The 15,096-nt window shown below is 37.6% G+C and overlaps 1 protein-coding gene across 9 annotated transcripts in view; it reads right to left on the bottom strand.

Moving 5' to 3' along the window:
• The window catches only part of KYAT3 (kynurenine aminotransferase 3), a 68,945-nt gene that overhangs the window by 8,779 nt on the left and 45,070 nt on the right, over positions 1-15,096 (bottom strand). For all 9 annotated transcript variants that reach the window (XM_072754678.1, XM_072754677.1, XM_072754676.1 and 6 more), the window contains 5 exons: positions 9,538-9,614; positions 7,439-7,528; positions 4,044-4,230; positions 760-836; positions 432-518 (listed from right to left, as the gene is read on the bottom strand). In XM_072754678.1, coding sequence (XP_072610779.1) covers positions 432-518; positions 760-836; positions 4,044-4,230; positions 7,439-7,528; positions 9,538-9,614 — 518 coding nt within the window. The remainder of the gene's footprint in view (positions 1-431; positions 519-759; positions 837-4,043; positions 4,231-7,438; positions 7,529-9,537; positions 9,615-15,096) is intronic.

The raw sequence follows: 15,096 nt of genomic DNA, 5'->3' as shown, positions 1-15,096 counted from the left end.
GCGGGAGGAGGCAGAGGGAGAGGGAGAAGCAAACTCCCCACTGAGCAGAGAACTGGACTCAGGGCTTGATCCCAGGACCCTGGGTCATGACCTGAGCCAAAGGTAGACACTTAACAGACTGAGCCACCTGGGCACCCCAAAGGCCACATTTTCTTATGTCTTCACATGTTTCGTAATTTTTGATTGCATGCTTGACACTGTATTGTTATACGGCAAGGAGTCTGATCATGCTGTAATACACAGTACACTCAACACTTCAAAGTGTTGGGTTTTGTTCTGGTGGGCAGTTAATTTCATGGCAGCAGGCCAAAATTTGAAAACTGCATATAACTACATCATTCCTAAAAATAGAAAAAAATGCTTTAAAAATGCTTTATAAATCAGAAGGAAGGACATCATAAATGTGTTTTGGAATAGAACAAGGAACTTACTTTAATGAAGCAAAATCGCACAAACTTCTCAAACTGTAACTTGGTCTCTGCATTACAGAATGCTGAAACTGGAATGGCTGACAGTTTCTGAAAAATAAATAGAAAAGTAAAATAGGAAAACTACTTCTACTTCAAATGTATTTTTAGGATGTTAAATGTTAAAAACAAATAGATATTTCTGAATATGTACAACTTTCAAAAAGAAAAATGTTTTAAAAATCCTTCACATAGCCATAAGTGGAATATCATATTACAACATGTCAGCAAGTATCCTTCATAAATTAACCATAAAATACAGCATAGTATCTCAAAGGTCAATAAACACTACCTTATTTTTAGTCATCCATTTCACAAATTTATAATCATAAGGTTCATTGCTGTCCTTCATATCAGAGAGGTCTGCATCTAAAACAAAAATGAAAATTCAATGGTCTATGTATTATATGTGAGGGCAAGATGTATTTCATTTAAATCTGTCACAAGTAATAATATTTTCAGAAGATATTCACAGAATTTCCTGGAGTTTCATACTGTATGGTGAAGTAAAGAATTCACAGATAGGTTTTTTTTTTTTTTTTCAAGAACAGTTATTTTTATATTAATTAATTAAAAAAAATTAATTAAAAATTTTTAGAGAAAAGGAGAGAAGAAGAGGGGAGAGGAAGAAATGAACTTAAGCAGACTCTGTGCTGGGTGTGAAGCCTGACACAGGGCTTGATCTCACAACCCTGAGACCACGACTGAGCCGATATCAAGAGATGGATGCTTAACCAACTGATAGTATCAATCTCATTGTGCTTTTGTTAGAATGGAATATTTGTAAAGTTCTTAGTATAATACCAATTATATCATAAGTACTTTAAAAATATTAACCACTTGGCCACTGCTATGAATTGTAAAGGGAGTTAATTATTATGTTCATGAATCTTATGGTGTATTTTTATTTTCAAGGTACCATCAAAAGAAAATTTTGTTTCTTGCTTTTGTCTTTAGTAAATTGTGGGACCAATCTCTAGTATTTGTAAGAATTTTCACATTCAAATTAATCTGAACAGATGAAAGAGTAAAAGAAAATAAATTGTCCTCATATGTAGGAGTATCTTATAGAAATTAACATTTTTCTCCCACAGGTGAAAAGGAAGTGACATCTCCCCCCCCCCCCCAATTATCATAAAAGGTTTTCTAACCAAAGTCCTTTCTTCTCCTATTACAACCACACATACTCAGGATCTGACACCTAAACTAGTATTTCAAGCAGGGTGGATTGACTGAAGATAAAATGGAAAACTATTTAAGAGCTTAATGCAATCATCCTAACAAAAGTTGCATTGCTGTCTTTTTGATGGTTAGAATTATAATGCAATGAATTCCTTTTAGCATTTACTATCTGGGGTCGCCTGGGTGGCTCAGCAGTTGAGTCTGCCTTTGGCTTGGGCGTGATCCTGGGGTTCTGGGATTGAGTCCCATGTCAGGCTCCCTACATGCAGCCTGCTTCTCCCTCTGCCTGTGTCTCTGTCTCTCTCTTTCTGTGTCTCTCATGAATAAATAAAATCTTAAAAAAAAAAAAAAAGAATTTACTATCTGTAAAAGTTTGGTTCCAGGGAAGAATTATTCATATCTAAAAATCTGTTAAGTTTCCCTTTATCCAAGAATTATGTAACTAATTCTATTTTCTTTTTGCCCTTGCAGCCACAAAGTTCAGTCCTAGGTTAAAACTATTCAGAATACCATATGAACCTATATGAAAAATTTGCTTTCTCCCCATCCTATGTGACATTGATTTTCTATTATATCCATTTACATACACACACATATATTATTACATAGTAAACTTTTTAATATAAGTTAGCTTAAATGCTTTTTGGAAGCAGATCAAGAATATAAATCGCTTATTTTAAAAATAATTCATGTTGAAAATCTTATGGATTTCCGATTCAAAAGCAAAACTAAAGGTGATAAAACAGCTTTTTCTTTTTTATCATTTCATGAAATGAGCTATATATTTAGACATGACATAGGGAAAGTGATTTCTAAACCTCAGAGTATAGGACATCTTAAGGGGTTTTATGTAAGAATGGAGCTTGGGAGAGCCAAATATATACAGCTTTCAGGCAATAGGACAGCAAAAATCTCTGGGCATCATGGCTTCTGCTTCTCTCACAACAAATTAAAAAAATAATAGTCACAGTTTTGTTATAAAATCAAAAGTTTCCAGCCTTATAAAATTTGGTATATAAAAGGCTTTTCAAGTTCAGTGGAATATTAACTTTACTGTATTAGAAACTTAAAACAAGGGATGCCTGCATGGCTCCCTTGAGCGGTTGAGCATTGACCTTTGGCTCGGGGTGTGATCCCGGGGTTCCTGGATCAGGTTCTGCATTGGGCTCCCTGTGGGAACTCTGCTGCTCTCTCTGCCTGTGTCTCTCCCTCTCTGTGTCTCTCATGAATCAGTGAATGAATGAATACATAAAGAAAGAAAGAAAGAAAGAAAGAAAGAAAGAAAGAAAGAAAGGAAGAAAGAGAAAGAAAAAAAACTTAAACTATTTGGCTATAACTTCTGTCAGAATAAATTATGCTTTTAAATGTACTATTATTATATTATAGTTTTTTTTTAAGAAAATTAGTTCTATACAAAATGTTTCATGCTTCTAATTGTAGATTAGTATGGCATGTCAGAAGTACATAAAACAGCTTTAGGTAATATAAAGATGATTGCTTTTTGGAGACAAAACTATTTGGAATCTAGTTCTGTGACTTCAGGTAAGTTATTTAAAACTTCCCAACTCTTCACATCTTTAAAAATGGAGCTAACAAAGCTTACTTCAAAAATGTGTTTGAAAATGCTAGGCATGTAGTAGAGTCTGAATAAACGTTATTTTCCTTCTTTACTTCATTTCAGTATATATATATGTGTGTATTTTTTTTAATCAAAAAAAATTTTTTTTATTTTTACAACCCCACAGGCACCCAGGGGGTTCCCACCTGCCCAGCTCCACACTGAGATTTCAGTATATTTTAAAATAGCAAACATTCTCTGATAGCATCAACATTCTAGTAATCTTCTTTTTCTTAAGTAAAAAGTAAACTAAAATTTTACTCAAAGGAACACTGGGTTCATATATTATTCCATGTAATTACACGCAAGAACAAGATGATAGCAAATTCTATGTGTGTTTTTTTTTTTTTAAGATTTTATTTATTTATTCATGAGAGACACACAGTGAGAGAGAGGCAAAGACACACATAGGCAGAAGGAGCAGCAGGCTCCATGCAGGGAGCCTGACGTGGGACCCGATCCTGGAACTCCAGGATGACGCCTTGGGCCGAAGGTAGGCGCTAAACTGCAGAGCCACCCAGGGATCCCCCAAATTCTATGTTTAATAGAACACCTAAAATAACTGACTCCATAGCCATGTTAACAATCATTTTAAGGTCAGGGACCTAAAACTCAAGATGATTATTAAAACAAACAAATACACTGGCATTGCAAAAAGCCATTTTTCTGTAGATAAAAAGCTGATATAGCTTTGACACCAATCTTTACTCCCTAATTCTAATACAATTTCACCCATAAGTTTCCATATATTTGAAATAATAAAAATTCTTACTAACCTAGCAAAGACACATCAGCAATGATGAAGTATCCCCCATCAGGAACTATAGGTTTTAGGCCAAGACTTTCAAATAAATGTATCATCCGATCTCTTTTTACTTCTAACTCTTTTGGCAAAGAATTAAAGTAACACTCTGGGTCATCCATGCGCTTGATGTCAATCCAAAAAGCTTGAGCCAAGGCTTCCTGCATGTTAAGATCGAAACATGTGGAAAGGAAATATGGTAATGTTATTTATTGCTGAGTTTATTGGTATAATCAAGACTGAAGTCAGTCAGAGAATTAGAGTTGAATTCCTGTGAGCTTATATTAGACTGTATCAATTAATGGAGGAATCAGTTACATGTAAATGATTAAATCTGATGTGAAGAACTGAGAATGAGCCATGAAGATTCAAACTGAAGAACAGGTATTGTATAAAGATGGCTTGCTTGGAATTGAAAAGATATGTTATTTTCCGTTGAGGTGAGCTGTAGAATGACATGCTAGATCTAAGTCTGAAAGATGACCAGAGAAATGATGAACTAGTCAGCTTGTTCCCACTACCTTGGAGGATGCAGGGGAAATGAAAGCTGACCCACTGTGTCACTCCCCATAGGGATGCCATTCTAATCTGAATTCTAATCATTCATATCCCAGAACTATCTAAGTGCCTTAGCGATTAGAAAAGTGTGTCCGGAGTATGGGGAGTCACTTCTTTTTTTTTTCTTTAAGATTTTATTTATTTATTTATTTGAGAGAGAGGGAGAAGAGAGAGAGAGGGAAAATGAGGACAAGTGGGTAGGAGAGGGAGAAACAGACTCCCCACTGAGCAGGGAGCCTGACATAGGGCTCCATTTCATGACCCTGGGATCACAACCTGAGCCAAAGGCAGATGCTTAACTGACTGAGCCACCCAGGCACCCCAGGAGTCACTTCTCTATCATTCCTTAGGAAAGTCAGAAGTGGCAGGAGAGGAACTGGGCCAAGGGAAAAAACTGATGCTTTTAATGGTCAGGTAGGTGTCTGAGAAGGCAACAGGTCAGGGAAAGATAAATAAGTCTGAATCAGGACACGCATAAAGAGCAAGGATCTGTACAAGCAGAAGGGCAGAAGCTTGATAGGAGAGTGTGAACTGAAATGACTTAGAAATACTGGTTCTCAGTGCAAAGAAGGAGACATAAGCAAATAATAAAGAACCTGGAATAGTTGAGGTAGAAGAATGCAGCAAAGTGGCTAAATTTTAAGGAAATTTATTAGAACCAAGAAATATCAAGAATTAAAGGATAAATTCATTCACCCAGTAAATATACATGGACTGAATACCAATATTAAATACTGGCATTGTGATTAAAAACTGGGGATATAATTGTAAACAAGATAAACATGGTCCTTGCTTTTACGGAGATTCCAGTTAATGTTTACTGGAGAGGTAAGTGGGAGGGATAAGGAAACAAATACATGAAAAAGGCAGGACCTTTTCAACAGTCTGTTCTGTTGAGAGAACGGAGTCTGGTGTGGCCGAAGAGTAGCAAGAGAATATGGTAAGAGATGACATGGAGAGACAGTGAAGGGTAAGATCACTGAGAAGACTACATGCTAAAAGAAGCCAGCAGGAAAAAAGAATTAATAATAATTCCCAGGATTAACAAATTCTTAGATAAATAAGGATCAAGCTGTGTCAGCCTAGGAATCTGTGGTTCCCCTGGAAGCCTGAGCCCGTTTCCAAATAGTCATTTGAGTACATGGAAAATGCCAGGCACTTAGCTAAAATGGAGGACCAGATGGGTCAGGAAAAGGTGTTCCAGATTCTTAGCTGCATCTTTCTTTTTCTCAGCAACTTATTCACTCCCCATAGGAGATACTGCCCTAGAAAAGTCAAAGCTCAAGAGACATAAACATCTCTCCTAAGTATAGTATTATGCAGGACTTCCCTCTCTATCTCATACCCTACATGTGACCAATGGCTAATACTGTCAACTCTACTTTCAAAATGTATTCAGAACCCAATCACGTCCCACCATTTCCCCATCCCTGTATTAGTTCAATCACTGCTGTCTCTCTCCTGGATCACTTCAACAGTGTTCTGACTCAATAAAGCAGCCAAATCCCTTTGATAGTACAAGTTAGGTCATGTCACTCTTGTGCTCAAACTCTCCAGTGGCTTCCTATCTCACTCAGCCTTTACAGTGACAAACGTGGCCTTATTTGATCTGGCTCCCAGCTACCCCTCTGATTTATTTCCTCCCACTCTTGTCCTTTGATCAACCCATCCCACTCTTGTGCTTTTCGTGGATGCAAACTGATAGCCAGCCTGCCTACCCCAAGGCCTTTGCACTTGTTGTCATAGTCTGGAAGGTTCTTCCCTACATAACCCATGTCACTATTTAAGCTTCAGTTCATACTTCAAATGTCACCTTCTCAGTGAGGCTTTCAAAGATTACTTGATTTAACATTGTATGTTACCCCCTTAGCACTGTAGCCAAAATACTCTTTTGGCCTTTTAACTGCCTTCCAGAAAAAGACTTCTTTTTTTTTTTTTTTTTCTTTTTCTTTTGGTGTTCTGATTATTCACAGAATGATGATACATAGATCCCTGTTTTATAAATATATTTTTAAAAACACAGAAACAGTATTAAAAGGATATACATTAGAAAGTCTTGCACCCACCCCTGTCCCTATGCACAAGAGTCAGAGTCATGTTAGAATGATATGACCATGAGCCGAGGAATGTGAGCAATCCCTAGAAGATGGAAAAGACAAGGAACAAATTCTCCCGTACAACCTCTAGAAGGAACACCAGAATGCAGACACCCTGTTTTTAGCTCTCTGAGACCCATTTCAGATTGCTGATCTCCAGAACTTTAAGCCAAAAAATTTGTGCTAAGCCATCAAGTATGTGGCAATTTGTCACAGAGAAATAGGAAACTAATACAAAATTCACATTATATGTAAATGTTTGGATAAACCATGGTTTGTTTAATTAATTCTAAAGATGGATAATGACTAACTCCTATCTTCTGCAATAAATGGCCGTATACATATAGAGTTTCTTATGTGTACAGATAATAGCCACTGGGTAAATTACCAGAAGATGGACTGCTGCTTTGGGAGGTATGCACATCTATATTTTTGCTTGGTGTCGTCACTGTCCTTCACAGAATCTGCAGCACTTTGCAATCCCACCAGCAATGTATGAGGGTTCAGAGTTCAAACTTGATGTATTTAAATAAACAAAAAAAATCTATTCTTGATAGCAACAAATATGTGTCTGCTCCTAAATTCCCAAACAATACTAGCCACCTGCCTCAAAAAGGTCATCATGGGAAGAACTAAGCCAATTCGAATACACAGCATAAAAATAACACCTTTATCAAAAGACCATGCTTCAATTCCAAGTTACCATAAAACCTACCTGTAAAGGAGTCGCACAAGTATAAATGGTGTTTTGTTGAACTGTCTGTAAATGTTTTATCAAGTGATTAGGACCAATGGACCAGCCAAGCTGGAAAAGGAAAAGATAAAAAGCAGATTTCAAAAAACAAATCTAACTGGCTGTATCAAATCTGACTGAGTAGCTCAGCTTAATGTAATTATTAAATATAGGCAAGCCTAAAATGTTCACACCATGAAAGTAATGCAGTATTAGTATTTACTCATCATTGCAACACTGTTCTTCAGCGGGAAAGTTTCCCACTGGACTAAACCTTGCCTTCAGAAGGTAAACAGTATCCATAATTGCTATTATCCTTTTCTTTCCTCATTTGCTACTTCTGATATTGTGAAAGCTTATCTGAAGCTTCTGATTAACAAAGCTTATCTGAATTAGATAAAAGTAACTCTGGATGAGGGCCGTAGGGACTCTTCCATAACTTGGTTCTGCAGGCTCCATTTTTGATATTCCCTGCTTCTTGGCCATGTTCAGGAGATGGCAGTTGGCAGACAGCCAAGTTTCAACTGGGTAAATTGCTATTGTATTACATAGTGCAGGGCTCAAGTTCGCGGATTCTGAAGCCAGACTGCCTGCGCTGGCTTGATTTGATCAGCAATATAACCTCAGGCAACTTACTTAACTTCTCTGTAGTAGTTTTATTGCCTGTAGAACAGGGGAAATAAGTTATACTCACCTCATAAGGCCATCATGAGAATGAGCATGTGTAGAGCACTTAGAACTTGGCACATGATAAGTGCCAAAATATTAGCTATTATTATTTTTTCTCCTTTTATATTAACATGCAATAATCTGAACATTTTTTGCAAAGAAATGAGTACCATTAGTTCATTACTTATAAAATGAAAACTTACCTATTTTCTCTGCCATTTGCCATGACATGAACGGAGCCAGACAGTATTAAGTGAAATAAGTTAGTTAGAGAAAGACAAATAACATATGATTTCTTTTTTTTTTTTTAAATTTTTATTTATTTATGATAGTCACAGAGAGAGAGAGAGAGAGAGGCAGAGACACAGGCAGAGGGAGAAGCAGGCTCCATGCACCGGGAGCCCGACGTGGGATTCGATCCCGGGTCTCCAGGATCGCACCCTGGGCCAAAGGCAGGCGCCAAACCGCTGCGCCACCCAGGGATCCCATAACATATGATTTCACTCACACGTGGAATTTTTGTTCTTTTAAAGATTTTATTTATTTATTCATGAGAGACACAGCCTGAGAGAAAGAGGCAGAGACACAGGCAGAAGGAGAAGCAGGCTCCATGCAGGGAGCCCGATGTGGGGCTCGATCCCAGGACCCCAGGATCACACCCTGAGCCAAAAGTAGACACTAAACTGCTGAGCCACCCAGGGATCCCCTCACACGTGGAATTTAAGAAACAAAACAAATGAACATAGGAAAAGAGAGAGAGAAAGAGAGAGAAAGAGAGAGAGGGGCAAACCAAGAAACAGACTCTTAACTATAGAGAACAAAGTGATGGTTACCAGAGGGGAGGTAGGTGGTGGATGGGTGAAATAGGTGATGAGGATTAAGGAGGGCACTTGTGAGGAGCGCTGAAGTTGTATGGAGGTGCTGAACCACCATACTGCACACTGGAAACCAATATTATACTTTATGTTAACTAACTGGAACTTGACATAAAAACTTTATTATTTATTTATTTATTCGTGAGAGACACAGAGACAGAGAGGCAGAGACATAGGTAGAGGGAGAAGCAGGCTCCTCACAGGAAGCCTGATGCAGGACTTCATCCCTGGACCTGGCATCACGCCCTGAGCTGAAGGCAGATGCTCAACTACTGAGCCACCCAGGTGTCCCAAATAAAAACATTCTTAATAAAAAAACGATCAGGTCTCAAAAAGGATAAAGGCCAACATGAAAGCTAAATTAGTAAATAATAAGGAAAAGATCAAAGTCTAAGTCTAAAAACTTGTGTAAACTGATTATATACGCATTTAAAACACACCATACAAAAACTCTATAAGCAATAAAATACATGCCTGTTTTTTTTTTTTTTTTAATACATGCCTGTTTTAAAGCAATTACATTCTTTTGCATCTTACCTTCCAACCAGTTACACTGAAAGTCTTTCCTGCACTTCCTATTGTGATTGTTCTCTCCCACATACCTGGAAAAGTAGCTAAATAGGAAAGAAAAAAAAAAGGCTAAGTAATTGCTTTCCAGTCAATATATATTCAGTATAATCTAAAAACGTAACCATAGAGTAATCAGTATATTTCAATAGGTTTTTAAACTATCGTGTAATTTTAACCCAAACACAATTGAAAATGTTACAGTGCTTTAAAACACTGTAATATATGATAGATTAGATAATTTTAAGGAGCAAAATTACTTCCAGGGCAGGAGTGTCAGTAAGCAGGGTTCCCAGCAGTGGCCGCACAAGCTGTGGCACCCAGGGCTCAGTGTCAGTGGTAGCTGCGCATTCAATATTCTCTTCCTGTGGCAACGTTTTGGTTGTGGGTCCTGGCTATTGTTTACTCACCTCTACTCTGCCCATTTTCTGAGTCTGTTTCTCGAGGATTCCTAAGGCAATAGTTTTTAAAATGTGGTCCCCACACCAGCAATAGCAGTACCAGTGGGGAACTAGTATGGAAGGCAAATTGTTGGACTGCATCCGAGACTTACTGAATCAGAAACTCTGGGGGATAGGGCAATCTGGGTGTGCATGCGCGTGTGTGGTGTATGCGTGTTTCGCTAACACCTTTGAAGTATAAATTCCACACCATAAAATCTACTTCTTGAAACTGTTTAATTTAATGGTTTTTAGTACATCTGCAGAGCTGGGCAACCAGTTTTAGAATATTTTTTTCACCCCAAAAGAAGCCCATACCTTTTGGGTATCACCCTTTAATATCTCCATGGCCAAGAGCACAAGAACCTGTGCCTGAATGGAGCTTATCTAACATACTTATTCTCTCCACAATGCACACCATGGCCTTCTTACCCTTAGAAATATTAGCCAACATTTCAGCACTACACTTGGGGTCTATTTTAAACAACAAAATCACCATGAAAAGGATACTTCTTTATGTATCAGTGGAAATAAGAAGGCAGAGTGTTGCCTTGTTGATCTCAACTGAGAACATGTGTATCTGGTGACTTCAATTTCTTACCCCTCTCTGTATGTCTATGAACAAAGTGCCAAGAGTATTGACTTTGGGGTTAAAAATCTACTTCAGTGAGTAGGGCATTCACAAATATGGATTCCACATATAACGAGAAATGACTGCATAAAGGTTTTCAAGTTGATTGATATTTTTAACAAAATCATTCGTTCGTGTACTTAATAACTTATCAAACACTAATTAGCAATGACCAGGTGCCAGGGACTAAGTCAGATCTAGAGGGGTTTAATGTCTAGTGGGGGAAGAGGAAAAGTAAAATAACAATCATAATACAGTGAGGTAAGTTCTGTAATCACATGGACTGTCACACAAAAACAGAAGAAGGTGTTAGGAGTAGCTTTCTGCAGCTGGTGATGCTTGAGCTGAGACACGGAAGACCATATAGACTTTGCCAGTCACAGAAGGGGAAGAAAGGTTTTTGGGATAAAGGGAATGAAGGTAACAAAGTCATGGAGGTACAGAATGTAAAAGCTTGTGATTTTTGCTGGACATTGATAAATGATGCCCTTGTTAATCTTTTGAGAATGCTACCTACACTGCTCTTTGGATTCCTCAAGTAATTTAGTTGTGAAATTCTTCACATGCAAATCCATGAGCTTTTCACTTGTTTTTTAGATGTACTGTAGAAACACCTATGTTGTTCTAAGAGTGTTGGTAAACACAAAGAGAAAACAAATAGCCGTATCTGTGTGGCCTAAGCTACGGTTTTCTTAGTCTCATATGCAAGTAAAGTGCCTACTAAAATGTACGGTAGCTAAAGAAATTTCCAAAATGGATTCATACATAATCTCAGTCCACTGTGAAACATCTGCCAATATTTGTAAAGGTAGGAATATTATATAAATCCAAAAAGTTATGGTTGTATTTTCTGTGGAGTATACAAAAAAACAAAAAGATAAATGAAGATATTTAGAGGATTGACTTGAAGAAAGAATATTCTAACATTTGATATTAATTATCATATCCTTTCAAACTTTAGGACATTTCTAGTCCTCCAAAGTAATCTAAAAGAATTTCATGATACAGGGATCCCTGGGTGGCGCAGCGGTTTGGCGCCTGCCTTTGGCCCAGGGCGCGATCCTGGAGACCCGGGATCGAATCCCACGTCGGGCTCCCGGTGCATGGAGCCTGCTTCTCCCTCTGCCTGTGTCTCTGCCTCTCTCTCTCTCTCTCTGTGACTGTCATAAATAAATAAAAATTAAAAAAAAAATAAATTAAAAAAAAAAAAAAGAATTTCATGATACATGTTCCACCTATTTGATGGGAGAAAAATATAAATGACATATAATGCAGAGTATTACCTTCTTTAAAGTAATAATATAGGGGCACCTGAGTGGTTCAGTCAGTTAAGTGTCCAACTCTTGATTTTGGCTCAGGTCATGATCTCAAGGTTGTGAGATTAAGCCCTGGATGGGGCTTCATGCTGAGTGTGGAGCCTACTTAAGATTCTCTTTCCTTCTTCCTCTGCCCTACTCCCCACAACGTTGCTTGCACACTCTCAAAAAAATAAACGAGGGGCACCTGGATGACTCAGTGGTTGACCATCTGCCTTTGATTCAGGTCATGATCCTGGGGTCCTGAGATCAAGTCTCACAATGGGCTGCCCACAGGGAGCCTGCTTCTCTCTCTGTGTCTCTCATGAATAAATAAATAAAGTTTTTAAATGAATGAATGAATGAATGAATGAATGAATAAAAAAATAAAGTAATAATATATATCCCAAACCAGGAAGGTCTAGTAATAAGGACAATATTTAGAAAAAAAATTCTTTGAAAATAACAATCACCCAGAGAAATGAACACAGTCCTAACATGTTTTCGTGATAAATTATATACAAAGGGAATCAAAACTACTTACATGTCAAATGTAGGGTTTTTTTTTTCCAGAAAATATCAAGTTATAGGCATAATATTTTTTAAAAAAGGGTTAAGTCATTTGGATGATTATTTTAGCCATCTGAGAGTGGATGTCTTTTTTATTCAGCAGTAAACTGATCAACTGAATAACTTACAAAGAATTTTATACTAATTATCCAGATGCTAGAAGATTCATATATCAATATCAATGTATTAATAGAATTTTTTTCTAGAGACGGTTTCTGTTTTTTTTTTGTTAACCTTTCAGTCAGAAAGGTTATTTTACAGAAACCTGGAGACATCATTTGTATCAAGAATCTGATCCAGGAACAAATTCTACTACTTCAATAAAAAGGGCCCTAAGGAATTTTAAAACATACGGATGTTCATGTCCTTTCCATCTCAGAGATTTGGGGAGCTACAGAAATTCATGTAAACAGAGCAGAATACCACAGCATTGTCTGTGAATCTACAGACCTTTTTATAAAAAAACTGCAGGTCTGATCATTTAAAAAAAAATGCCTAGGGGCACCTGGCTGGTTCAGTTGGTAGAGCATGCAACTCTTGATCTCAGAGTTGTGAGTTCAAGCTCCATGTTGGGTGTTGTGATTACTTAAAAACAAAAGCAAAAATAAAAACAAAAAAAGCTAGGGGCACCTGGCTGGCTCAGCTGGAAAAGCATGACATTCTTGGTTGTGAGTTCAAGCCTCACAATGGGTGTAGAGATTACTTAAACGAATATACAAAAACAAAATAAAACCAAACCCAAAACACCAGTTATAGTGTTGGTATGCTTGCTCGCATTTATATCTGAACGGCAACTAATTGTTCTTTGCACTTCTCATCTATGACCCATGATCCTTAAATCAGCCACAGCAGCTAGATGAGTCATTCACAGGTGGTTTAGGCTTCAGTGGAAGTCAGATAAAGATTAGAGACACGAGGATGAGTGCTACCCCAGGGAAAACTCTCAGTGAAAGCATGAAGATGATGTTAATTCATGATGTATGGCTAGAAAGCCTCATTGTGTTATATTAAAGAAATACTATCACACTCTGCAAATTGATGAAATAGCCATTTTGCATCTTTCATGTAACAAAGGCCACTGTATTTGATAGAATAGCTAAGTTTTCATGGAGCCAAACTGTACTTTCTAAATAATTTTTTTTTTTTTTGCTTATGGGCTGTTATAACAACTAAAAATTCTGAGTTAATGTATGTCTTGATATCTTCAGCAAGTAATATCTGCTACATTTCTACTATGATGGCTTCTATAACATGAGGTTTAAACAGTGTAATAAAGGTTCAAATAATAGATCTCAAAATCATTTATCTTTATTTTTAAACTTTTTAAAGGAAGATTTTACTTATTTGAGAAAGAGAGAGAGAGTGTGCACATACAAGGGGTAGAGAGAGAAGCAGACTCCTTGGTGAGCAGGGAGCCCGATGCAGGACTCCATCCCAGGATATCAGGATAATGACCTGAGCTGAAGGTAGATGCGTAACTGACAGAGCCCCCCAGGTTCCCAAGATCATTTAAAGTTATCCATTGGAAAAATATTGCTAAACTGAGTTAACTAAAACTCTAAAGATTTGAGGGATTATTGCATAGACATGGATATATGTTTTATCTTAAATAAAAACTATTCATAAATTAGATGCTTATTCCTCTCTCTGCTTAATTATTGAAATTACAAAAAATTAGTTGTCCATTTTGATCTGATTTTCGCCCAGAAATAGTTCAAATGACCTCAGAGATCATCGAAAAGAAGGGTGAAGATGAACTCTATTGCAATTTGACACATAACAGCAGTTTGCTGTGTCAAAGCACCACCACACCTTGCAAATCTCTGGCTGTCTTCTGTTTATCCAGTCTTCCTGACAAAATGCTCTTCTGTGGGTTCCACCATCAACAAAATTTTGTTGACTGACAAAACTATTTCCCCTCACAATTCGATCCTATCAGGCCTATAATTCCACTTGTCTCCAGACATCTCCATGTCTCACAGACACTAAAACTTAGCAAGATTAAAGCATGAGAGGCAGGAATATTCCTTACTCCTCACAGATCTCTTCCTGAGCACATCTCCACCTCTGCTTAAGAGCCTCATCATTGCCAAGGGGGCCAGACCAGAGGTCTCAGAATCATACCTGCTTGTTCCCTTCCCACCTACAAATGCTATACTCTCTCCTACCCCTGCCCATTGTTTTGACTATTAAATAACCCACAAGCATCAACTCTACTGCTAGCAAATCTGACTCATTTCAGATCCTCACCTATACTGGTTTTTAGCTTTATAAAACAAATCCAATCACATAACCAATTCCCCCGCCTTGGCACACCTCTTGTAGCAGTTCTCAAAGTACGCTCATTAGAACTTTGGTGATCAAATTAATGTGGATAATTCTTTTTAAATCAATTTTAAGTTTTCTTCCGTGAAATTTTCTTAAGCACTTAATCTTTTTTTTTTAAATTTTTATTTATTTATGATAGTCACAGAGAGAGAGAGAGAGAGAGAGAGGCAGAGACACAGGCAGAGGGAGAAGCAGGCTCCATGCACTGGGAGCCCGACGTGGGATTCGATCCTGGGTCTCCAGGATCGCGCCCTGGGCCAAAGGC

Source organism: Vulpes vulpes, chromosome 3 (assembly GCF_048418805.1).
Source record: "Vulpes vulpes isolate BD-2025 chromosome 3, VulVul3, whole genome shotgun sequence".
In the NCBI taxonomy this organism is placed as follows: Eukaryota; Metazoa; Chordata; class Mammalia; order Carnivora; family Canidae; genus Vulpes; species Vulpes vulpes.
This window is presented reverse-complemented; position numbering and strand designations above follow the sequence as displayed.